Source organism: Trypanosoma rangeli, assembly GCF_003719475.1.
Source record: "Trypanosoma rangeli strain AM80 chromosome Unknown Tra_15.4_contig_00134, whole genome shotgun sequence".
Lineage (NCBI taxonomy): Eukaryota > Euglenozoa > Kinetoplastea > Trypanosomatida > Trypanosomatidae > Trypanosoma > Trypanosoma rangeli.
In genome coordinates this window covers 11,250-36,522 of record NW_021705878.1, presented here as the reverse complement: position 1 = coordinate 36,522, position 25,273 = coordinate 11,250, and the positions used below count along the sequence as shown (strand labels likewise).

The 25,273-nt window shown below is 47.0% G+C and overlaps 5 protein-coding genes and 1 pseudogene across 5 annotated transcripts in view, besides 5 other annotated features; all 6 read left to right on the top strand.

Annotated features, from left to right (window-relative positions):
- Nucleotides 1-33: part of a sequence feature (A-rich) that runs on past the window's edge.
- A 64-nt stretch (nt 34-97) lies between these two features.
- Nucleotides 98-728, top strand: TraAM80_04546 (hypothetical protein; annotated as a pseudogene).
- A 409-nt stretch (nt 729-1,137) lies between these two features.
- TraAM80_04545 (uncharacterized protein) lies at nt 1,138-2,280 on the top strand (the record flags this gene model as incomplete). The annotated part of the gene is made up of 1 exon (XM_029381469.1): nt 1,138-2,280. One exon carries the CDS (start codon nt 1,138-1,140, stop codon nt 2,278-2,280), a length of 1,143 nt encoding a protein of 380 aa, XP_029238691.1.
- Nucleotides 2,281-2,457: 177 nt separating this feature from the next.
- Nucleotides 2,458-2,492: a microsatellite.
- Nucleotides 2,493-2,522: 30 nt separating this feature from the next.
- TraAM80_04544 (uncharacterized protein) lies at nt 2,523-3,824 on the top strand (the record flags this gene model as incomplete). The annotated part of the gene is made up of 1 exon (XM_029381468.1): nt 2,523-3,824. One exon carries the CDS (start codon nt 2,523-2,525, stop codon nt 3,822-3,824), a length of 1,302 nt encoding a protein of 433 aa, XP_029238690.1.
- An 86-nt stretch (nt 3,825-3,910) lies between these two features.
- Nucleotides 3,911-3,955: a microsatellite.
- A 278-nt stretch (nt 3,956-4,233) lies between these two features.
- Nucleotides 4,234-4,272: a microsatellite.
- A 221-nt stretch (nt 4,273-4,493) lies between these two features.
- Nucleotides 4,494-11,984, top strand: TraAM80_04543 (uncharacterized protein; the record flags this gene model as incomplete). Its single annotated transcript, XM_029381467.1, has 1 exon — nt 4,494-11,984. The coding sequence occupies one exon, from the start codon at nt 4,494-4,496 to the stop codon at nt 11,982-11,984; it is 7,491 nt and encodes a 2,496-aa protein (XP_029238689.1).
- TraAM80_04542 (transferase) lies at nt 11,984-24,280 on the top strand (the record flags this gene model as incomplete). The annotated part of the gene is made up of 1 exon (XM_029381466.1): nt 11,984-24,280. One exon carries the CDS (start codon nt 11,984-11,986, stop codon nt 24,278-24,280), a length of 12,297 nt encoding a protein of 4,098 aa, XP_029238688.1.
- Nucleotides 24,281-24,350: 70 nt separating this feature from the next.
- Nucleotides 24,351-24,375: a microsatellite.
- A 439-nt stretch (nt 24,376-24,814) lies between these two features.
- Nucleotides 24,815-25,273, top strand: part of TraAM80_04541 (peptide methionine sulfoxide reductase) — a gene marked incomplete at both ends in the record, with an annotated part of 996 nt that continues 537 nt past the window's right edge. Inside the window, one exon of the mRNA XM_029381465.1 lies at nt 24,815-25,273. This exon is cut by the window's right edge and continues 537 nt beyond it. Within this exon, the coding sequence (XP_029238687.1) occupies nt 24,815-25,273 (459 nt within the window).

Here is a 25,273-nt window from a genome sequence, read left to right as displayed (position 1 = left end):
ATCTTTCTTTTTCTTTTTTCTTTTTTTGCTTTTGCATAGACAAATGTGATGTGCTTTGGTTTGTAAATATGAGTTTGCAGGGGTAGAGGTGATCGCTTTTGTCCCCACCCCTTCTCTTCTTGACACGAGAGATTTTGTCACCGACAGGTGCATCCTTTGACAGCTGACGCACTTTGCTCATGTGTATTGTCTTGGAAGTCCCTTGTGGCGTAGCTGAGGCTTGGCGGCAGGTCTTGGGCTCACGCCGAGGTACGTGCAGAGCCCGTTGAACATTTGCTCTCCACTGATGAGGTAAAACTTTTTCCCTCTTATGAAAGCATCACCTTTTGCAGATGTCGTCACACGATAATATCCGCTAACGCCGATGCTAAGTCCTCCAAAAGAACCTTTAACATATTACGCCTTTACGAAGAAACATGTTCTGGTTCTGTCAGCCACAGCAAGCTCTGACGGGGGAATCCGCAGTGGCACTGCGTTCCAGAAGCGATGAAGCATCTCTTTGTGTCATCAACGAAATCTTTATCTTCACATTGTCATTTATTACACTATGGAAAATACTTTGCTTTACTCGGGTTGTGGATTTCTGCGGTGCTTCTCTTTTCCATGTCAATCGCTTTCGATTCGGCACTGCAGGTCCATACCCCATTTAGTTGTATGCGTGTGGTAAATACCGATCGACTGTGCCCAAACATTTTTTTTGACTGAAAGGGAGCTCGAGTGTATCGTGCGGCTGTTTAGTGCCACGTAACTTTTCATTATCATTATTGGAGGTTTATTTGTTTTGTTCCTTTTTTTTTTGGGGGGGGGGGGGGCTTTGGAATGACGTTTGTGCCTTTTTCTCTCTGTGCCTGTGTGGATGTGTGGGTGTGCATATAGGCGAGTTGGTCTGTGGCGTGTGGTCCGCGGTTGTACGTGTTAATTTTTGACCTGAGGTGTGTCCTTCTGAGAACGGCCACTGATTGCACGAATTTATGCGTTTCTTTTTTTTTTTCTTTGAGTTTAACGTTCGCTATTTGGCTTTAGGTTTGGTTCACCTTTTTTTTTTCTTCTCTGAGTTTAACGTTCGCTATTTGGCTTTAGGTTTGGTTCACCTTTTTTTTTTTTGTTTCTTTAGTGTGTGGGCCTGCGTTCTTGTCAATGTCTTGGGCCGCCCTTGGGAGACCTGCGGCGGTGTGTGCTACAGTGGCTGCGGCAACCACGTTCTGGTTGCATCGTTGCGCCCCGGCGGCCATGACGCAGGAGTCCCCGACACTTGTGCTGGACAGCCCCCCATTGGGTCCCCTTTGGGACTTTATGTCTTTTTTGGACGCGCGCGTGGCGGAGTGGAAGGTGGAATCTAGCAGCTTTCCGAAGCCCAATGCGGTGGCTCGGTTGAGTGACGAGCCCAAGGTGCAGGTGCTGCGATTGGGTTCCTCCTATTTACCAGACTCAAAGGGTGGGCGCCCAATACCTTTCATGCGCGTTGTTGGATTTTTTCCTGACGCCCTTCCAGAGGAAATCTTCAGGTTTATGACGGATCTTCAGCTTCGGCGAAGGTGGGATCACAATTATCACATGTTTTGCAAGTGGGACCCTCCCGTAACGGTGACTGCTCCGGAGTCTATGACGGCGGTTAAGCGGCCTATTGAAACGGTTGCAAAGAAGACACCAATTTGTCGTGGCGACACCTGTCGTTTGGTTCCCGATATTGAGGAGGAAGTTCTTGAACAAGGATGGTTTGCGCACCGTGTTGGTCACTCGCTTCTTGAGAAATTTGGTATGGCCGATCGCCTATTTGCTTATCAACGCCGTTCTGTGTGCTACACAAAGTCGGGTTGTGCTTCGAGCCCACTGAAGCTCTATGATGTCCTCTATAGTGGCAGTGGCGAGACAGTGAAGAAGGCCGCTGAGCAGTCCGAACCATTTGCCACATGGCTACATTCGTGCGAAAGCGAGCAGGAAGCTACTCGCGTCAGTGTAAACTACCAACATATTTTGATTATTCCTATCGCGGATGCGGCAATTCAGCTTTGGGCAGATCCATTGCCCTTCTCCTTTGCTGGGAGTATGGTGGATGAGAGGACCACAAAGCTCATATACGACGCCTTCATGGCGAGTGAGCGTCTTCACAGGGAAACAAGGCGGTTGGATGGGACGCTTATGATCATGACATCGGCCAACGATGTGCAGATGCCTAGCGGAGTTCCAATGTGGACTCAACGAATGCTTGCCACCTTTTTTTCCAATTACGCGCAGCGTGAAATGTTAAAGGCGGTACGAGCCTATCGGACAAAAGATTAAAGCATGATTGAGCTGCATGACGCTGCTGTGAACTTTGTGCATTGAATGCACAACTAATTTCATAACTGGTTTATTGCTTTGTGAAGTGTTTCTAGTCGTGTTCTTTAAAAGAAAAAGAAAAAAAAACTCCATCTTTCTCCTTTCACTCATCGGGGTTGTGTCGCCAGACGTAACGTGATGATGATGATTATTATTATTGCCATTATTATTATCTTGCAGTTTCTTCTGCTGCAGCACGATAGATGAAGGGAAGGGAACTCCGGCGATTGGTGCTTCACGTTTTATTTGGCCAGGTTGTGGCCTTCTTAAACTCCGTCACCGGGGTGGCCACGACAAAGCTGGTATCTCATAATGCCAGTTATCCTTTGCTGCAGTTGTTGACGGCGTACGCCTTTATCTTTGTCGTTTATGCACCATTTCTTCTTGTGCTGTATTTTCGTAACCGACACCGGAAGTTTTCAAACTTTGGGTTTTTCTACCGGCCGTGGAGGTACGCTGTGCTGGCCATTATTGACTTGGAGGCGAACTTTGTCATTGTGAAGGCCTACCAGTACACAGACATAATTTCGGTCCAGCTCTTGAGCTGCTTCAACATCCCGTGTGTGCTCGTCTTGAGCATCTTTGTCCTGAAGATGCGTTTTGCACTCTCACACTTTCTTGGCTGTATCATTGCCACAGGTGGATTAGTGGTCCTCATTGTCTTGGACGCTGATGGGGTTTCCCGAGATACAGTGGGGCCTAACGTTGCGAAGGGTGACGTGCTTTGCTTGCTTGCCGCTGCCCTTTACGCAACAAGTAATGTTCTCATGGAGTGGTTTATCAAACCACGCCCATCACTTATACAAATTGAGAATGCGCAGACCGCGGACGTCAATCAAGAGGCAGCAGTGGCCAATCCGTCCGTTGCCCCCAGCATGTCATCTTTTCGTGAGGTGCAAATGACGGGGCAGCACAACAAATCTTCGACGCCGCCAAGCAATGTGCGTTCCATGGAGTCAAACCGAGAAGAGCACCAGGGGCAGCTTTTGGAGGAGGAGGAGGAGGAGGAATGCGTAGCGGAAGTTCCAAAGTACATACCATTTGTGGAAAATCTTGGCTGCATGTCCAGTTGTGCTCTTATTTTTGCCGTAATTCAGTTTTTTGCTGTGGAGTGGAGGTCATTTGCACCGGCTCAAAACACATGGACAAGTGAGGACTGGCTGTACCAAATGATGTTTGGTTTGTCGATGCTCTTTGTATACACTGGGCTACCGTTTTTATTTTTGATTGCAAGCGCGGCGTTTGCCAATGTGTCGTTGCTATCAGTGAGTGTGTACAGTATCATCTGGAATGTGACCATCTTTAATGTTTACCCCACTCCCGTGTTCTTCGCATCGTATGTGATTATTATCATAGGCATTGTTATGTACGATTTGTCCAATGTTCGCTGGAGTTGGTGCCCTCGTATAAATTACCCTTGCGGTGACCCTCGCGAGGGCTTTGGTGTTCCGGTGGATACGTTGAGCGCGCCTCCAGACTCCAGAGAATGGGATGAAGCACGTTAGGGGAAACAGTGCTCAATACCCGGAACCACTAGTAATATGCGCCATGGGGTCGATGGGCTCCAAGAGATAGAAAGAGAGAGAATGCATGTGTGTGTGTGTGTGTGTGTGTGTGTGTGTGTGTGTGTGTGTGTATGGGTAAGAAGGTGGTTAATTCCTTTCCAAAGCAGGACAGGTTGGGCGCACACTGGACCAAACTGTGATCTTTTCTACATAACATATTTTTTTTCTTTGCTCTTTCCGCAAATGGAGAGACATGACCCAATCTAGGCGCATGCTGTTTATCTTTCTTTTGCTTTGTGGTCAGCATGCCTTAATATTTTTTGTGAGTAACCACTCTCTGTGAGGTCCGGCGCGGCGAGCAAACACTTACAAACAAACCACATCTGTCTCACGCCTTTATGTGCAGGCTCACACACATACACACATACACACACACGCACACACATACGGAAAAAAAATAGAGACAAAATAAATGTTGATACCTTCACTCCGCTATCTTTAAAGAAATTTTCAACTGGGATTTCGTGACGAATAGGAGGAAGACAAAAAACAAACAAACAATAGGGACATACAACAACTAAAGGAATGACTGATTTAAGTGGCACCCGGCCAGGGACAACGTCTTATCCTGTCGGGATGACCGGGGAAAGACCTCCGGGGGACACTTATATGGAATTTTGGGGGGTTTCACCAGGCTTGTTGCTGCCTGAAGTGCGGCAAAGAGATTCTGTGAACTTGGAGGATGATGATGATTACAGCTCGGACAGTTCCGTTGGTGAACACTCTCAGCAGCAACTACAGCAACCGCAACGACAACAAGAGGCGCGTTTAATGGCTCGGCGCAGGCGACCACCAAGGCCTACTTCGACTGCTGAGGTGCGTGATATAGCTGCGAACAGATGCGCTGCCGTTTATCCGGAGGCATATCGTTATTGTAACAAGCCTATGCAGAAGAACCTGTGGAATCAGGCACGTGGATTTTATCCATTTGGTTATTTGCATATGGGGGCAGAGGGTATGACTTCTCTGAACTTGGAGGATTTGGTGAAGTATAGTTCTGCGGATGTTCTCTCTAGGGCGTGGCCCTTGCTCCCTGCTAATGCCAAAAATCTAACTTTTGCCCCGTTTTCACCTCTTCCAGAGATTCCCGATATATTAAATGTGCGTCATCCAGACACGGATCAAGTCGCCCGTTTTATGCGACTTACTGCTGTTGAAATTACCCGACGCAACACACTTCCCACTCTAGTTTTCCTTCGCTCATTGCTTGTGAAGGGAGCTGTTAGTCTGAGGGCAAAAAAGGCGGCGGATGCTTCTGTTGCTCTTACCGCATACTCCGAGGACTTGCTATGCTCGAACTGGGAAGATGAGGGCTCAGAAACTGCTGAAGGAATGGATGATGACAATAACCGTGTGGATGGTGAAGGGCGGAATTCGGGTGATGTGGATATTCCTTTCAATGACGTTTATCACGTGGATTCCCTTGATTGGACCATGGCTGTTTTGTATGAATCGATGCAACCCAAAGTAAGTCTACAAGTTCTTCGTTTTCTTCATAGTGTTGTGGACCGCTGTGGTTTGAACTCTGCAAGTGCGACACTGCAATCATGGGGGTTTCAGCGGTTGACGCGGATGCTGCTTCTCCAGGCTGAAAGGGAAACCGCCTCGGCGCGGGGATCCGGCAACCGTCAAGGTGACGCCTGGTTGAGGAGTGCAGTTGCACTTTTGTTTAAACTTGTTTTGGCCTCCAAAAAACTTGACATGCTTTTATCTCTTTTTAGGTGGGTCTATCGTAACCCAGAGATGGCAGAGGAATTACCACTACACGGAATTCGGCCATGGATCATTTCTATAGAGGCATTTATGCTACCACGCATGCGGCTTTCATTTCCCTTCTCTCGGGTAAAGTCATACATTCCGCTGGCTCATTCACTCGGTTTGGACTTTTCACGAAACATTCTTGGTGTTTGTGTCGTGCTGCACAATGACGAACCACACGGTATTCTCCTGACAAGGAATGGAATTTACAAGATGCTGTTAAAGCCACCCTACAATTTTCTTGCCAGGAATGAGGACAATCATCTGAAGGAATGCCACGGGGTTTTTCTGGAGAATGACAAGGTTGCTGTACAGTCGGAACGCGCCGGGGTGGTGACATTTTACGACGTGGAAACGCTACAGGTGCGCCATGTGCTGGACGTCCGCGGTGCTCAGGCAACTGAGGAGTTTCAGGTGTATTACGGAATGGGAAAATTTGTGTCACTTCATTTTTTCCACGACGCTCATTCACCTTTGTTTGCAGGCTTTGACCCATCTATGAAAATAACAGGGACTGTGGAGCCGAGTGTGATTCATATTGCACCTCTGACACAATCTCTTACTGTTCAGTTCTTTTTGTATATTCAGCCAACTTTGCAAAGCACCTCACTTGAGCTTATTAACCTAAATTTCTCTGGAAGGGATTGGCTTTCGGTGCGAATAGAAGTGGACGGAAGCAACTCATGTGTATGCATTGCATTTGCTCACTGTGGTAGTGTGATGACAGAAATTCAGGAGGCTATGCAGGAGGGATGGACCCTGTGGAGCGCCACTCTAACTTCTTCGAATAATGTGGCAGGCTGGAATGTCAGCAAGGATGGCGTGCCACTCGAGAGCAGTGGAAGCGAAGATGTTATGTTTAAAACGACTGCACCAGCGGCGGCTTCTATTCGCTTTTTGGAAGGGTCATTTAGTGGATATATCTCTGGGTTTCAAATATGGCACCGAACCGAGCCTATCAGTGAGCTTGTTACAAGCGAAGCCGAAGGCTTTTTTCGCACGTCCGAGACCAATCTGTTATGCTCTTTCAAAATGAATGAGGGTGCTGGATGCTGTTTTAGAAGCGCTAACGGGACGCATGTTTGGCGGGGAACAGCTCCAACTTGGCGTGCGCCGCAGAAGTCAGCCCGCAGAAGGGCTGTGGAAGAGTCGGAGGTGATCCCATATATTCCTGCCGCGGATTATTATGTTGTGACGAATGAGTGCGAAATCGCTATAGTGGAAAATGGATTTTGCACGTGGGCAGATGAGAATGGGCGCGTATTGGAGCAGCGATGTTTGAGTGTGAGGCCGAGTGAATTGTACTATTTCTGCACCCACACCAGCCGAATGTATAGTATTGTTTCCGACAAGAGTGGCTTTTGCAGTCTTTGCTGGGTTCAGGCACCATCGTTTCCTACGAGGCATGTGCATGTCCTTCCAAGCATGAAGGAGGGCAGCGCTATGTGTAAGAAAATACATTTTCTTACGAAGGAGGGTCGTCCGCTTACGCCAATTCTGATGTCATATTACTTGTTGCACCAGATATCTACTGTGTTATTAAAAGACATGGTAAGTGGGGTGGATGTTCATCGGATGGCGCAGCTGTTTCATTGCAATGAAGTCTCTCTTCAGACAGTCTCTCGGCTTATTGATATATGCGAGGAGTTGATTGACACCATGGTTTTCTCGGACGTGGAAAACAACTTTCACTTCATACTTTTATCTGTCTGTGGATGCTTGCTGACGCAGCAATTAAAATGGATGGGGCGGGCGTGTCCGCCGAGGCTGGTTTCTACGGTGGTGAGTATGTACGAACGAATTTGCGGGAACCCATGTGATCCCGAAAGTTTTTTGGCCGAGGTTCAGAGTGTTTTTGAAATACTTCATCGTGTGTTTCTTGTCGAATGCGTTAGTCACGACTATCAGTTCCAGCGCATGATAGAGGCTAAGCGGCTCAAGGACGTAAAGGACCTGCTTGTTCCCGAGTATCTCCCCTCATTGGTGGCAAGCGTTATTGAGAAGGATTTGAACAAACCCTTCATGGAGTTTCTCAATCGCCTCAATGAGGAGTGCCTTGCGGAGTCCGAGTCTCTATTGAATGGTCAAAATCCTTCGTTTAGACCCTCGACGGCAACACTAGCAACTCTGCTGGGTATTTTTTCACAGAAGAAAAATTGCAAGTGGCACTTGACCTCGATCGCCCTACTCAACTCTTTATGTAAAGGCATTTTACGCATTTTTAGCCGTCTCTTCCCTCCAACCTTGCCGGGAAATAAGTGGAAAGTTGAAGAGCTCGATATGTTAAAGCAGACTTCCATTGGCACCGTCGTGTTCCCCATCGCCCACTTTCTCACTGACCTCGACATTGACACCAGTGTTGCCGTGAAGGTATTATACTTGCTCAACGCAACACGAGAGGCGCTCTCTGCTTATATTCCTTCTGCTCAACTACAGTCTGTTCGTCACTGCTTCACTGAAACGCATAGAGTATTTGCCCCAGCAACAACAACACACTCAACTGTGTTTGACTTGCGCCATGCTTGCTACATTGAGGTGTCATATGAGGGAGCACCACGGGAGACACTTCCACAGGTGCAGGTGTCGCTTGTGGCAAACGACTTCAAGAGGGTATTCGAGAAATTAGATACCGATCGTGTGGCGTTTGCCTCTGGAGGCAGACTTGAAATTACCTCGATACCTACAGGCAAAAATAAGGAAATCACACTTACTGTCAATGCTCAGGTTGAATTACAGACCCAATCCACGGACTGGATTCGAGAGATGTGTTTTGCATTGAGTCAAGCCATTCTCCGTATTACGCATCAACTCCTACTAACCGATCTCCCTGACGCGATTCTCCTCCCACGAGAGAGTCTCTTTCGCGGTGGACTATCACCGGAGGTCTTAAAGCAACACTTCGTCAGCTCAGATGTAGCAGAGCGTTTGTTGGATACTTCTGATCGAGCGGAGCTTCTTCAGCTGTGTGAAGGAACAGGTGTTTTGCTTCCGGAATGGCAGATAATGTATGGCAAGAGGCGAATACCTCACCAAGAACGTTTGGAACCACTTTTACGTTTATTTTGTGCCGCGTATGTATGGCATTCGCATCGTCCCAAACATGTTCCTCTTGAAAAGTCTTTACAGAACGCACTTGAGTTTATGCGCAAAAAAGCATTTCTCATACTGGAAGCGCTGCAACAGGGAGGTATGGATGCCATGCTGCAACGATCCCTTTTTTTGCTGAAAATGTTGAATCCGCGTGCCAGGCTTGAGGCGATTATGGCTGAATATCAACAGACAGAGGAGCCGATTACAAGTGAATCACGACCTGTAAGCCGACGTTCGATACCAAATGTTAGATCTGTTCCAAGTGTTGCTTCCTCCTCCTGCGATTGCACCGGAAGTCACAGCTTCAGCTTAAAAAAGTGGTTTGGTGCTGGGACGTCGGACTTGTCAAGTCTTCAGTATGACACGGTGGGAAGTCTTCTGGGACCACGTCACTCACTTTTGGGTGTTGCACCTATAAGTGAAGGGATGCAGTCTACTCCTGAAAATACGTCCTCACAGATTTTGAACTTTCTTCTTAGTGGATATAATGGAATGAGCAATGAACAACTTGTACAGGCACTTGTGAAAAAGGCTCAGCAGGCCATGATTCACACGGCTGCATATAAACTTCAAGAAGAATTGTGCGCCGTTCAATTCGATGAGGGTATGACCTCGGCAATAGTGAGTTTGCATCTTCTTTACCGAGAGCTTGCAAATCTACAGTACCATGGATATAAAAAAGGGGATTTGTCAAAGGCAAGTGAACGCATTTCCGCCACCTCAGCTGGCTATTCTCGGTCCGATGCCATGGAACACCACTATATTGAGTATGTGATTGGGTGTGGCTTTGAGAGAGAGCTTGAGTTGCAGAATGCTTCGTGCAGTTTTCTTCACTCTGTTATTCAGCAAAGCTTGTTGAATTCACCTGAAGCTGGAGTGTACAGTAAACAAAAAGGTGGAGTTGAACCCATTTCGCTATGCGCGATGCTGTGCCATCCATGGGACAATGTGGATATGTCCATCATTCGCCCTGCGACAGTTTTTAGGGTTCTAAAAAAATATATATTTTTAGGCCTAGATGATGCCCCAGCTACTGCACCGGAAAATGCGGATGAAAAGAATATCTGGTTTGAGTTTTTAAAGGACTGTGGTATTTTTAGTCTACTTTATCGTGCTGTTATCATACCCAATTCATTGCAGCCTGTAGAAAAAGTCAGCATTGTGGAGGGGGACACCATTGGAGTTCAGGTGGAGGATATGGATGTTTGTTGCTTGGCACGTAATACTTGGAGAGCTCTCAAGGCAGATACCTACATGAATTGTACATCCAACGAACATGATTTCTTTTCAGGCCTATCAAGTGGATGCATTGTAACAGAGATGCCACATGCCCTTTATTTTGAGGTGCATTTAGAACTACTCTTGAAAGAAGGGCTTTTAGTATCTCTTGGAATTACGACTTCTCCATTTGTGGCTACTATGCCAGTGGCAAAGGAGAATGCTGTGGTGTTCTCGTCAGATGGCATGATTTCCTATGGAACATTTACCCATCAATTTAGCACCAGTTGGTTAGTTGGAGATGTGATTGGCTGTGGTATCATGGCACCTTTTAACTCGGTCTTTTTTACACGAAACGGAGAGTTCTTGGGAATTGCCACGGAATGTTCCTTTCAAATAATGCGACCCTTCGTTGCGGCTCAAGCCTCGTCTAGCCTTGTCAAACTCATTGTTAATTTTGGGAGTTATAGCCCTTTTCGGTTTGATCTTGCAACCTTGCATGGCTCATGTCGGGCGCGTCTAAACACATCTCCCATGTTTGGTGATAGCGCGTTTGTGACGGCGCACTATTTGGTGACGCTTTGCTACAGAAATCTACTCAACCATGAAAAAAATGAATCTACCGTAAGTGAGGATTCTGTTTGTGCACTACTGGAAGAAGCAGCCATCTTTCTTCGTGAAACAGTCATGGAATTGGTGCGTCGACTGCGACATATCTCGGTGGCTAATACAGCGTCTTCCACCGCGGTCTTGCGACGTATTTGGGATGGAAATATGCTATTGGCACGATTATTCATTACGATGAATGTTGTTATTGATTGCTTTCGGTTCAATGCCGTAACAAGTACAACACACTTGGAAGTCCTTCGGCTTTGTTCTTTTGCGTTAATTGACGCACATGATCGCTGGGTCAAGGTTTGCGCCGCGCGTTCTTTGAGGAATGTAGCTCGAACGCTTCGACAGGATTACTTTGGAGAGGCGGTGCAGGCTTTGCGACGGTTTATGACACAGGAGACCATTGTGAACGCTCTGGTTGATCTCGCACGGGTGAAACTATTTGTAGAACATGAAACACCAGAATTTGTTCCTCGTTGGCTTGGTGGGACAACTACGGTGATGGGAAAGGGGGCTTTTTACGGTGCTTCACCTATGCCTTCCCGAGGCAGGCATATGATTGGATTTCGTATCCACCGACGTCAGCAGGAAGGTCGAGGTGTGGGTGCTCCATTGGGTGGTTGCTATTACGTGGGTCTCACACATGGACATCCGCCCGTATCGAACATGACAAGCCTCATAAGCAGAGATGATGTTTACGTATTGCAAGACACAGATGATCAAGATCAGGTACCACAGCTACTCTTACGTCGTCACTGTATTCCACGCAATAGTCAACGTCGAATATACGGAAACGATGAGACTGTGTGGTTGGAGCTGAACGCCGACATGGGGGAGATTACATATTACCGAGATGGTATGGTTCCGATTGGGTTGGCCTTTACCAACATTCCATGTGTGGATAATTTATATCCTTTTGTTTTCCATTTCAATGACGACGCCGTTTGTGAATTGATTCAGACCACTACTTCAGTTGAAGATTCACGTGAGTTATTTTTGAGTGGCCTACGCCGCAGTGTGGCGGTTCATACCTTGCAGCAGCTGCATGTTGTTCCATACTTTGGAGATACGGTTTCTCAGTGGATTCACCGATTTTTGACGCGATCGCACCAAGACCTAGACAGCTGCCTTCTTGCCTTGGCAATATTAGGCGGTGAGAAGAGCTATGAATTTTGTCTGCACGAGACACATGGAACCGTTGTAGTGGACTCCGTTTTTGATGTAGATTCAAAGGCTATTGTGTACCTTGAAGCCGATGGGGACATGCGAGTCTTTGCCACACAACTCTCTGACCTCAAACCTTCCTTTGTGAAACCACTTCTTTTTCCCTTTCGGAATCCGACAGCCTACGGTGCTGTGGTTGGCTTTTCGCTGAGCTCTCTCGAAATTTGTTTGAGGCCTCTGCGATTGTGCCATTGATGAGATCTGAGGAGGAAAAACGAGGAGAAATTGAAAGGCATTACTATGACGTGGCCCTTGAAACCATTAAGCTAGTCTTTTTGAGAGGTCTTAACCTCATTCAGGAAAACGTGAGTACAACATCATTGGGTACAGCCTCCACAGATATGCCCTTGTCACTGCTTCAATCGACGTCGCGTTCATTTGTGATGGTGAATGGTTGCCAACCTGCATCTGGGACACCGATAACAATTGATCAACGCTTGTCAACCAGTTCTCTGTATACTCCTAATCCTTCGATTGGGGTAACTTCTGGGAGTGGATACTCTATGATTCGAGGGAATGTGCTTCTTGAGAACGCCTTTACTTTTGCCGTGAGCATTACCACAAAATCTAGCAGCGATGTCTTGTTGTACGTGGGAGTTTCTTCCGAGACGGAGCTTTTCACAGATCCCCAAAAGGTGGTTCATTGTAAGAAAACGTGGGCATTGTGCAGCCACGACGCCGCAGAAACCAATAGTGTCAATTGTTCTGTGGAGCCTGGGATGGTATTTAGTTCTGGACATATTTTGTTTGGTTCAGGCGATCTTATTATTGTTCAATTGGATCGCCGTGAGGGCACAGCATCCTTTTCTCGTATTAGAAGTGGAAAGTCTGTTGAGTTCGGCGTTTTATTTGAAACAATTCCTGAAGGGGAGAAGTTACGACCGTTCGTTTTGGCTGGTGCAGACACTGTCGTGGTGTTTTCTTTTCTGAATTCGCGGGTCTTTCCTGCGAGGAATATCTTTCCTTCTGGGGGGATTGCTGACCGGGAAAGTCATTCCTCGTGGGTGCATTGCAGCTCCTGTGAAGTGGGGTTGTCGAAGTTTTGGTACGAAAGCGAGGGAGGTATATATTTGTGTCAAGAATGCTTCAACAGTTGGCAGTTTCCCAAACTTATGTTTCACTACTTTCGGGTGGAAAATCCACTTCCAGACTACCTTGTCTCGAGACACAGTCCGAAGGAACTGATTCTTGGTGACATTGTTGAATTTGTGGAGAACAACGTACTTACATGGTCGGAGGAAAGAGGCGTCAACGTAAAGGTTGAAGGCGCTGTCTGCTTGGCGAAGAATGACGCAGCTTTTGCCATGCTTGGGCCTCTCAATTCGTTTAGTAACCAACGTGTTGATATTTCGCTGGGGCATGTTGCAGGCGTGGGAGGGTTTTCATTTGGTGGGCTGCAACCCTTTAGTGTGCAGTGGCGAGTTGGGAATATCTTGAAGTCGAGTAGTCGTGTGGAGAGTGATACGCTTCTGGTAAGCTCAACAGTGATACCGCACGGTACACGTGTTGTACTGGAGTTAAAGTTTGCTGCTGAGGAGGGAGCTCGCTTTTTAAACACAGCGGGTTTATTTCTGGGGGTAACAAAGCTTGCGCGTGATTATCGTCTCATCAACATGGCTGAACTTGACCGTTGCATTGCAGAACACGATGTGTGGGGCATATGGTGTGATGCCAACACAAAGGTTTCATCCTCAATCACATTATACCTTCTTGTGGACACCAACAGGGTTTCTGTTTTGGTGAGTTCCTCCCTCTTGGGTCTTCAGATGCACCCTGTTGTGGTCTCATGTACGGGCCTTACCGAGGAGGAAACGAGTCTCCGCGTTGCGGTTTACTCTCGTGATGCTTGTGTTCTCACAGCTACTAGTGGATTTTTGTCTGCAAATAATAGTGTTGTGGAACCAAGTCTTTCACCTGTAGCGGTTGGATTTATTCACGAGGATGCTATTGGACCCTCAACAGATGTCATGCATTCCTCATGTTTTCTCTTTGACACTGTTGCTCACACACTTGCACACGCTTCCGCATCGTGGCAGTTCGCGCCACTTGTGACGGAGGAGGGTTTAGGGATACTTTTTGCCATTGACGATACTCTTACTATAACACGCGATCAGAAGGGGGTGACTGTTTACCGAAATGGATTGCTGCTTGCCACTCGCACATTAACGGCGCACGACAATTTGAAACCCGAACAACTTGTAATTTACTTTTCAACGCGTGGAACGTTTGCGACGCTTGTCCCACCACTTTACGGGAAGTCGCACCTGGGTAAGGTTGTGCGAAGCTACGGCAACGATATTGGCATTGTGGAGTGTTTGTGCCCATGTCCAGGGAAGCGACAATACGCTGTGCGGGCCAAAGATGTCCGCTTTTGTGCTCTTGCCGCAGATTTTACTGGACTGAAGCCGGATTCTCGGGTGGCATTCAAAGCTGGAAGCCTTAGTGTACCGAGGCGAGGCACTGTGATGTTGATTGAAAATAACTCCGTCAATGTACGTGATGAAGAAGAGACACGGACGTGGTTTTCGCTTCAATTGTCTTCTTTATATATTGTGGACAATGAGGGGCCTCACCAAGTGCTTCAAGGATTGTATGCTCTCCCCACGCTACCGACAAGCACAGTTACGCGTGTGTTTGAAGTTGGCAGGACAAAGTACCGACCACAACGCAATGGTTCTTACAATGGAATTATGTTTGACCTCCTGGCACACGATACGATAGTGCTGACGGGGTTGTCTGTCATGACGCATACAACTGGACGACATAGGGTGGATGTGTTTTTTAAGAAGGGCTCGCATCATATGCATGAACGTGAGGCAACAGCATGGACCAAAGTGTTTTCCAACTTTGTCGATATGCACTCGGAGCGTCAGTTTACTGTTAAATTTAGTGGCATACAAATTGAGTCGAATGCAACTTTTGCTCTCTACATCAATGCAACCCACAATTGTGGCATTGGGCATTACTCCATAGAAGATGGCTGTTCTGGGGCTATTTCCAGTACAATGGACTCGGATGGCATTCTTACAGTTTTTGTGGGACGCATAAGTGAAAGCAGCTCACCCTTTTTGGAAACTGTTTCTACCCCGCGGGGCTTTTGTGGCTCCATCATGTACACGCAGAACAAAGACACGAGGCCAGCACTCATTGAACGAGCCCCAGCGCATTTGGAAACTGTACACGATAATAATGATGGATATGACGATGTTGTTTTTCTCCAAAGCCTTCCCGTCTCAACATGTGCGGTTTCAAACATGGAATTTGTTATGGAAGTCTTTGATGATCCCGTTTTGGTTCGGAAATTTGTCTTTCCAATTCTTATCGGTGCTGGTGTTAAGCAAACTAAAGGTCGGACGCAGCTCGCCTTGTCACTGTTTTATTCCCTGTTGGATAACCTTTCTGTTGATGCAGAAAACACGGAGCGGAAATGGGTTTGGGTCTACTACGCCATGAAGCCCCTTCGAAGCGACATGTATGAACTCTGCATGGATGATCTCGTTCTTTTGTTGAAGCAGGGTCGGTATATTTTTACAGCCATTTGCTCAACAATTGAGGGGTCTTTGGAGGAGAGAAAAAGTGCCAGGCTTTCATGTTTTCTGCAACCCAGCGACACGCATTATACAGTAAAAAATAGCTTTTACAGTGTGCAAGGCTTTGTGGGTGACATTGTTGCCACTACCACAAGTAATATCATAGCATGTAATGAAGTTTGCTCTATTTTTACTGGGGGACGTTTGAATCAAAACAATTCCGCATCATACAATGGAATTATGTTTGACATCCGTAGCAGACGGGATATTTTGCTGGAAGAAATTTTTTGTGTTGCACAGACAACAACAGACAACGTGAATGTGAAAGTCTTTTGGAAGGAGGGTAGTATGCAAGGTGCCGAAAAAATGCCACCTCAATGGCAGGAAGCTATTTCTAAAGATATGCACCTCTCCGATAAACAGTTCTTTTCCCCTGGCCCACTTAACTTGCATCTTCGGGCAGGGCAGGTGTACGCAATTTACGTTAATACAACTTCAAGTTGTGGTGTACGTTTTTACAACCGCAGTGATGGCCATTTGGGGGATGTTGGGGATGAATTTGAGGATGATGGGATGCTGACAATTTTTGTAGGTAAGAAAAGTGAGTCACCGTTGCCGTTTACAGAAATTCCAGCAGAACCGCGGGCGATTCGAGGGCGTATCACGTATCGGACCTTTATCCAAAAGGCGCCCTTGACGCGAAACCATGCCGTTTTTCCTGCATTGAGAGGCTTGGTGGTGGTACGCATCTTGGCAGCATTGATTGCCTACGTTGGTGATGCCTCTTTTGCCGCCACCCTGTTTGAGGACGAAACCGTTATTGGTGTCCTTGCAAAACTTGCCACGGCGAATACAACGAACTCTTGCGACATGGAAGTGGCAGGAAATCTGCTAAGTAGCACTATGAAGGGGAACTTTGTTGATGAATTGCGTGATGGCGTGGTTATTCTACCACTTTTTGCGCAAGAGACTGCACGCTTTAGTTCCTTTAGTAAAGGGGACCTTGCTCTAGTGGCAAATACCGGTGATGCAGACCTTTCAGGTCAGCTGGTTCGTCTTGCTGAGGACCCAGATGAGAATTGGCGTGTGTTGGCGAGGTGTGAGTCTAATCCCAATCAACATGTGACACTTTCCGTGGATCATTTACTTCCTATCATTAGTTGCGTGGATTGCAATCAACCTTTTTCTACGCAAGAGATTTGCTACAAAACTGGAAAAAAACATATGCCCTTTTTGCGTGAGGATGAGCAACTTATTAGTGTCTTCTCAAGATACTTAATTATGCAGGGATCTTTGAATGCGGAGACCAGTGCGGCATGTGTGAAATCTCTTGTGCTTGATCCCACATCTCATACATGTTGCGTGGATTTACAAATTCCTACGGCACAAATAGAAGGTGGTGTCGCTGTCACTTGTGATGGTTGCATCTTGGAGTACACGATATCTCCTACTCTTTTACTTGAGGGAAAAGAGGACGTAAAATCACTAGGATTTGTTTGTCCCTTTACATATCATGAAATTATGGGGGCATTTGTGTCCGTTTCCTTTACACGCGTTTCAGGTGTTTGGGAGATGATTTTTATTTCGGATCTTCCACTCCGTCTTGGCGTCGATACCCCTGTGAGATTTTTCTTTTTGTCACCAGAGGTTATTCTTCGAGATGGCACACGACAGGAATTATTCTCAGCATCAAAAATGTACTGTGCTGTGAAAGGGGGTCCCATTCATCACAAATTACCCACATTGGTGTCTCTGCTACACTACTCGTGTATCTCCAGCGATGGTTGCATTCATTTTTCCTTGAGTGTGAAGGAAATGGATTTTCTCGCTACACCGCCTTTGGCCCTCGCGTCAGTGCAAAGCTGGACGTGGGAGGGTGGCCGTGAGTCAGCCCAGCTGCAGCCAAGCAAAAGTTGTGCCTTGCAAGGTCCATTTGATTTTGCAAATTGGCCAGCAGAGCGACCTCGATTCTGGCAGTTTTCAGTGACCTCGGAAACAAACGAAAAGGTTTTTTTTCTGGAGGTTCATTTTGTTATACCTAAGTCAATTACTACCGTATTTTTGGGCACAATCCGAAATCATACTATTCGGTGCAGTTTTAGTCTTTCTAGGAATGAAGTGCTTAGTCTTGCACTTACAGTTGATGGTGATTTTTTGATTTACGACGAGGATGACAACATACGGTGTCACGTTGCAATGGAGGATCTTCAGTTGGGCTCTCCGAAGGGCTTATCACCAAAGATAGCTCTTATGAATGTGGGGTCGGATGCAGTGACGGTTCATCTGCATGCCCCAAGTGTTATCAAGGGTGCTAGACCCGTCATGTGCCTCACTGATGACGCAACAGATCCTTGTTCTTACGTCCCCAAGTGGGTTTCCTACGAACCGCTTAATGTGAGTATTTCCAGGAATGGTCTCACGGCCAGATGTTGTAAAGAAGGAGGCCAAGCCGTTATTGGATCACCTCTTCCAATGACAGGATCATCCGCATTTGTCATTCAAATGGATCGTTCGGATCGTGCACGTGGGGATTCACTGGGGTCTGGACATTTTGCGGGTATTGTGACGTCGACGTTTCATCAACTGACGCCACACTTTGGATCCATGTGTAAAGAAGTTGACAGTGTCTGGGCTGTGCAAGACGTGTATGATGCCGACTCGTTACCGACGCAGGAGCTTATTCCTCCTCTTGGGCCCTCTAGCAATCAAATGTTTTTGGTCGGAACACATTTGCACTTTCTTTTGAATCGTGAAGATGGAACCCTCTCGTTGGCACGAGACAATGAATCACCAAGGGTTGTCTTTCGTAACGTACCCTCGAATTTGCCCTTGTCGCCCTTTGTTCGTTTGGATCACGCCACAGCGTCGGCGACCATATCGGCCTTTTCCTGCACAGCGTGGGGCAATGGAGGGATTTTAACTTCACCGTCTATGATACTCAGTTCCCAGCCTATCACACCCACGATTCTTCGTCGTCTTCCGTATAGTGTGGTGTTTTCCATGTTTTCCGTGTTTCGTCATGTTGTTGGGCTTCTACCATCTCAACAAGTAAGTCTTGTCGAAGAGGCTTGGAGTGATCGCTTTAACTGTTCCCGCTTTGCTTACCGATTAACACGTGCCGTTCAAGTACTTGTGGAGGTGGGTGCTTTCTCAAGGCGCATGGCCTACGTAGAGGCAGAAGAGGCGGAACTTTTTTGTGTTAGAGAGGAGGTTCAAAAAGTTATCCGTGGTCTCTCTGAATCCGAGCAAAAGGCTGTGGTTATTCATTCCCCTGGTGGGGGTGAGGATAATGTCATTCTGCTTTTGCCAGACAAGTACGAGGTAATCGGATATAGGAACAGTGATTGTATGATACACCTCTTGTATTTTGCCGAGGACGGTCCAAGGGAACGAACACTTCACCTTTTTCGCTTTGATGACAGCGAGGTATTTATCAATCCCTGTAACCTTGTTACGAGGCATGTATGCGTGATGCACCAAGAAGAAATTATTCAACCCCTGGGAGATTCCTCTTGGTGTGGGATCATAACATCTGGGTGGTACGACTGTACCATGGATTCGGTGCTTGTAGATACACTTAATGAGTGTCAACAGAGGGTTATTGCAATGTCACTCGTTGGTGCCTTGGAACACTGGCACTTGCACCACTTGCCTCATGGACACGTGAGTTCCAAGAATGTGTACCTTCGAATAGTTGGGGAGAATGTGGTTGCATGCACCTTGTGGAATGTTCACTGTTTGCTTCGGCAGGATCCTTGTGCCTCTCCTGGGCTGCGACTTTATGGAAGGCGGGATATGGAAAGTGACAGGTGGAGTTGCGCTTATGTTCTTACTAAGCTTTCGTGTCTATTGAAGGCAGGTTCCAAATTTAGCAACGTATTGAAGCTTTTACGGAACCAAAGTTTGACTTTTTCAGAGGTTCTTGACCAAGCAGGAATTTTTGCGGAGGAATTGAAGCGGCCCGTGGAAGGACAGGTGCTTTGCCTTCGAACAGGGGACCACCTTGGCGCAGGGGCTGGCTCATATAATGGTATCATGTTTGACGTGGTCGCCAAACACGTCAAGGTGAATGTGACAAAATTGAGTTTTGTTCCCGATACGACAAGTTTGACTCGCGTGTCTCTGTTCATTCATGATGGAACTTTTATGGGTGTGGAAACTGAAAGCACGGATTGGCGGCTTGTTCTAGATCAAGAGATAAAGCTTCTTGACAAGCGCGAGACGGAGTTAACAGACTTTGATCCCATTCCTATTCCAGCTGGGGAACGTGTGGCATTCTTCCTTCACACGACAAGTGGCAATGGTGTGCTTTTTTACTCTGAAACGGATGGTGTGAGAGCGAATATGGCAGCTGTGGAGGAAGAGAATGAACACATAGGTATTACGGTTGGAAAGAAATCGGAGAATGTGGTACCTTTTATGGGCATTCAGAATCAAAAACGATTACTGAGAGGCAGTATTACGTACATGCTACCCTCGCAGACCGGAGGATACAGGAGCTCAGTGATAACAAGTTTATGTGAGAGCCAAACTCTTTTGCAGGAGCAACAACCTCAAAATCCGTTTGGGAGCCCTGCGATTGTGGCTGGATCCCGCCCTGGTTTGGTACTCGATTTGGATGAAGACGAGTATCTTGTCTTCACAGGTGAAAATTGTGAGTGGTTGCACAGACATCTCATCAGGAAGGTCAGCTTTATGGAATCCTCTGAGTTTGTAAAACTGGAATTGGCCCTTCACCAAATCCTCTGCAAGAGGCGAAAACCTCCATGGGCGATGCGGCATCAATACTCGTGCAATCATCCCCTTATCTTTCACAAACGAACGCAGTCAACTACGGACAATGAAGCATTGCATTCGACAGGGGTATGGTGGGTCTCTGATCCCATCACGGTTTCCTGCTTTGTCTCGGTATGGCAAGTTGTCTCCATGACAGAGACTTCATTACGCCTATTAACATCAGCAGAGTTGGTTTCACTTTCAACTTCCACCCTAGAAAGTGTCTTGAATCATGGACAGGCCTTTTTGCACATTGACGAATGGGCACGAAGCGTGATTTCATCGGACGACACGCCTAAAGTGGTGAGACGATTGGCGTGTAGTCTTGCTGAAGATCATCTCTATTTGGTCTTTGGTCCCACAGGCTCAGTCGCCGTGAATGCCCCACTGGTAGCTTATCTTAATCGTCGTACAGAAGATGTAACTGTCAAACCCGCGACTGCTACAGCCGCTCTTGTTTCAGTCCGTCCAGGTGCATGCTTTCAGGAGCACTTTCTCTTTAAGGGCGCAATGTTAAAATGCTTTTCCGAAGATGGTAAAACACCACTGTTTTCCAAAGCAGCTTCTGTCGCGTCTCAGAGAGCTATTCGTGTTACCCAACTGCCTTCCTTGTATCCACAGAGGCAAGTGTCAGCGAATAGGACGACGAAGTCGATAACAGCGATGATGGAACAGCGGCAGCATCTCTCACACTTTTTTTTGGAAATGGGATCGCGGGAGAATTGGATCAGTCAAGCTGTCACAATACATACTCAATTTGCGCCCCTTGAGGTGTCTAATCGATGCGTTCGGCAAACAGCACACGGTGGTCCTTTTAACTGCATTGTGGCCAAACCTTTTTTTGGTGGAGAAAAGATTCACGAAGTGGAACTTTCTATCATGAGTTCAAATTGCCACTCGGTTCAGCTAAGCTTTCAGCATTTACCCACGGGTTGGTCTCTTCCAGTCCCACTGCCACTGTTTAAGCATTATGAAGATTCCTACCTTTCTTCCTCGGGGGGTGTTCAATGTGTTCATCTTTTTATGCGTGTGTCTTCACAGGCAAAACGGGCCTTTGCATCAGTCAATGGTGGAATGATTTACGAAGTCATTCCAAATGCTGATTGCCCCTCGGAGTTTCAGTTAGCCATTTCTCTATCTGGTATTGCCTCTTCGGTCCGGGTCCTGCGTTGGTGCGTACTTGATAAAGTTGCTCCAATCATCTCACAGGATTTGCTAGAGACGGTGTGGAACCGATTAGGGGTGACATGCATCTCTCCCAATGTATCTCACTTTGTAGGGGCGTTGACGAGACATTCGCGAGCAAACTTAAATTTGACCGCCTCGCGTAAGAGAGACATAAGTCTTGTCTCTCAGATAGAGGCTGCCATGGTGTTGTATGCTAGGCAACTTTTAGGAAAAGTCATTTTGAGGTTCAAGGCACCGAGTTTAAACGAAAAACCGCATTTATTACTTCCATTTACACCGTTGCGTGGGGATTTGTTGGCCTTGGAAACGCTTGTTGGAACAGAAATGCGGAGGTCATCCTTTTTTTTGCTTGCATCTGCGTATGCCTGCCTTGCAACGCCAACAGTGGCTCAGAACGTAGAAAAGGTGGAGACAAGTGTCAATCTTATCTTTGTCTCCTTAAGCAATGAGAGTGTTGTCCAATTTCTTTCCACCGCATTTGGTTCAACGTTAACTCTCTTGCTGCTTCGTACCGCCACTATATACACTCGATCGATTAGGCATATGGCACTTCGTGGCGTTCTTCAGTTACTCAAGATGGATCAATGCGCTTTGCCTTCGCATGAGGTCCTCTGTGCATCCTTTGATCCTCTGCTGCGGATGATGAATGGCCTGTGTTGGAAAGGGAGAACCTCATCTGTTGTAGTACAACTTGGTATTTCACTCATTTGCGAGCTGATACGACGCTATCAATTGGAACGTCCGACACTAACACCGCCGGGAAAGAAGTCAGCTGTTCCTTACGCGGTAGCTGCCGCTACAAAAATTGCACTTTATGCTATTACAAGCAATCCGCCTGCTCCCTTACCGTATGCCTTTACCGCTGAGCCTAATGAAGTGCATCGTATTGAGTATGAATTGCGTACAGGAACCGCCTCTAATAAAGGAGTTGGATTTTGCTATGGGGTGTTTAGTGAAACATTTCGCCCTAGCTTTGGATCAAAGCGTTTTGAAGTGGTTTTAAATCCTGCACGGAAAGGGAACGTGGTTGTTGGGTGGGAAATGGATGCAAACTTACCTGGATCTCGTGCTTCCAAGCCAGCTCAGGCGGAAGAGATGTCAAGAAGAGTTCAATTACCCTCCTGCGGATATTCTATTGATCCTGGCGGTAAAGTTTATGCTTGCCTTAGTCATAAAAGAGAGTCTCAGCCTCTGAAAGCTCGAGCAAAAGGGGGAGATGTGCTGATTGTGAAATGTTTGTACCATGAAAAGGCTGTTATTGTAACACATCGGCGCGGTTTACGCAATGAAAGTGTCACCCGATTTGAGACAGACCCTAATGAAACCCTGGCGCTTCCTGTGTATTTTGCGGAGCGAGAGGAGGATGCAATCTTCAATGGTGAACACCTTGCGGACGTTTCTGCAGGCATGAGTGCTACCCAACTCTACGATAGATTACAAGAATTTCCCGATCGTCTTGATACGGGGGTAGTTCCTCAGTCGTATGATTTTTATGCGGAGTTGTCTTTTTTTTGTCAAACCGTGGTGAGTTCAGAAAAGCTTTGTGCTTCGTCTCAAAATGACGCCGTCATAACAGTTCACGCACACGATTTAGCTGGGCTTCCATTTTTATCGGAGTTTCTTGGTGCTGGCGCATTTAGCAGTGAGGTTCCATTGGATTCTTTGGTTCCATATGTGAAGCGGCTACAAATTTTTGATGTTCTGACCTCAGTCCTTTCTGTTGTGGTGGATCTCCGGCGAAGGACGGAGTTATTTGAGTTATGGAGAAAACTTAAATTTTTATGTTCTGCGGAGTCTTCTGAAAAAATTCAAAATGACACAATGCGACCGTTTCGAAATCGTTCAGGGCATAAAGCGAGTGTGATTATTCATACAATGCAGGCAAGCCCTTTGATGCGTCTGGGACTGTATCCAACGCTTATGCGTTCCATCTTTGGTCAATTGTTTGTGCAGCTTCAGAAAAGCCCGATTTCCACGTTTTATGCCTCCCCTATGTTTACCGTGAAACTTGCAGGATTTGGTTCAACAGATGCTGGTGGGCCCTATCGTGATATCCTTTCACAGTTAGCCACAGAAATTATGACGACGCACCCAAATGGGGCATTTCAGTTAAATCCTCTCTTCGTGCAATGTGGTCGTGGCGGGCAATCTGCCGTGATGCCCAACGCGTCCATGGCTCTCAACTCTCAGTTGTCGCTTATGTTTGAGTTTTTTGGGAAGCTTCTTGCATCTTGTTTTCTGACAAAGGATCTTCTTGCCGTGAAGTTTCCACCGCTGTTTTGGAAATCTTTGCTTGTAGAGGAAACCACATGCCGGGATCTCACTGCCATTGACCTTGACATCATGCGCCAATTGACCCCAGAGGAACTTATGGACCTAACCGCGGACGAGCTTGAGGAACGATTTCCAGGCATTTTAGAAAATTGGTCTCTCTTTGTGACTGAGAATTCTCATCTGAACCTGGAAGCGGAGATTCCACCTTCGACAATTCGCTCAGCAAGGATACTCGGCGAACATATTTCTATGCTTGAGCTCCACAAGTACGACACAGCACTGAACTACATCCAGCGTGGCTTTGACGAGGTGGTGCCGCTGTACACACTTAACGCGTTTCGTTGGCAACAGGTTGAGTTGATGATATGTGGGACACCAAAACTCTCATACGACGCATTACTGGAGGTGTGTCAAGTGACATTGCCTCCTAGAGATGCACGTATGTTTTTGGATGTTCTCGCCTTCATGACAGATGAAGATCGAATGCTGCTGTTGCGATTTACCACCGGTCAAACACGACTACCACTGCGGGAATCCATTAAAGTTCAACAGAGTGGAACGCATGATTCCCTCCCAACCAGTAGCACCTGCTTCTTTACACTTCGTTTGCCTTCATACTCTTCGTATGATGCCATGCGTGAGAAGATTCTCTACGCAATTCGACAGTGCAAAGCGATTGACACAGATGGGCAGGCACGGGAACATATAATTCTAGACAATTGATTCAGAATGTACGAAATAGTGAGCAAGACAATGTGTCGTGCATGCTTATAATATCATCTCCGCCAAGCTTACACACACACACACACACACACACATCGATGAGGAAGCACAGAACACCAGTAAGGAGACAAAGTGAAAGAAATAGAATATTCTTGCCGAGCAGCATGCCTTTGCCTTAATGTTTTCGCATAACGGCCATTAGTGAGACGTGCATGGCAAAGGAAGCAAGCCGACATACACCAAGAGGGGGGTTTCATGCGGAAATTTGTTAAAACTAGGCCAGGGGGACCCGTGCGTATATGTGGTTGTCTCGATACTATTCTTGTTACTTCCATTTTGTTTGTTATTACCCTCTTTATTTATTTCTCTCTTGCTCATCAGTACCCCATTTTTTCCAGCTGTCTTCTGGCTACTCCTGCGACTACTCGCTTTTCCCCTCTTCTTCCAACCCGTTCTTCTGCTGGCACAACCGTTTTGCCGAGGCTATTTGTGCGGTCTTGCTATACTACCAAATACTTTTTGCCGCTACACGTCATGGCTGTTGGTCTTCCCGCGACCTTCGCCGCTGGCTGCTTTTGGGGGACCGAAAGGTTCTTCGTCAAGCGCTTTGGGGACGCCTTGATTTCGCACCAAGTGGGGTACATGGGAGGCACTGAGGCTGACGAGATTACGTACCCGATGGTCAAGAAGGGCGACACCGGGCATGCAGAGGTGCTGCACCTCATTTACAATCCGGACAAAGTCACCTACCAGCAGCTGCTTGACTTTTTTTTCCGCATTCACAACCCAACGACGATGAATCAGCAGGCGGGCGACATCGGCACACAGTACCGCAGCGCCATTTTTTACCACAATGAGCAGCAGTTGCAGGAGGCCAATGAGTACATTTCGAGGCTCAATGGTGCGGACCCGGCGCTTCGTGCCGCCTTTGTGAAGGCCTTTGGAGATGTCCAGGTTGTCACCTCGTTGGAGAAGGCGGCACGTTTTTATCGG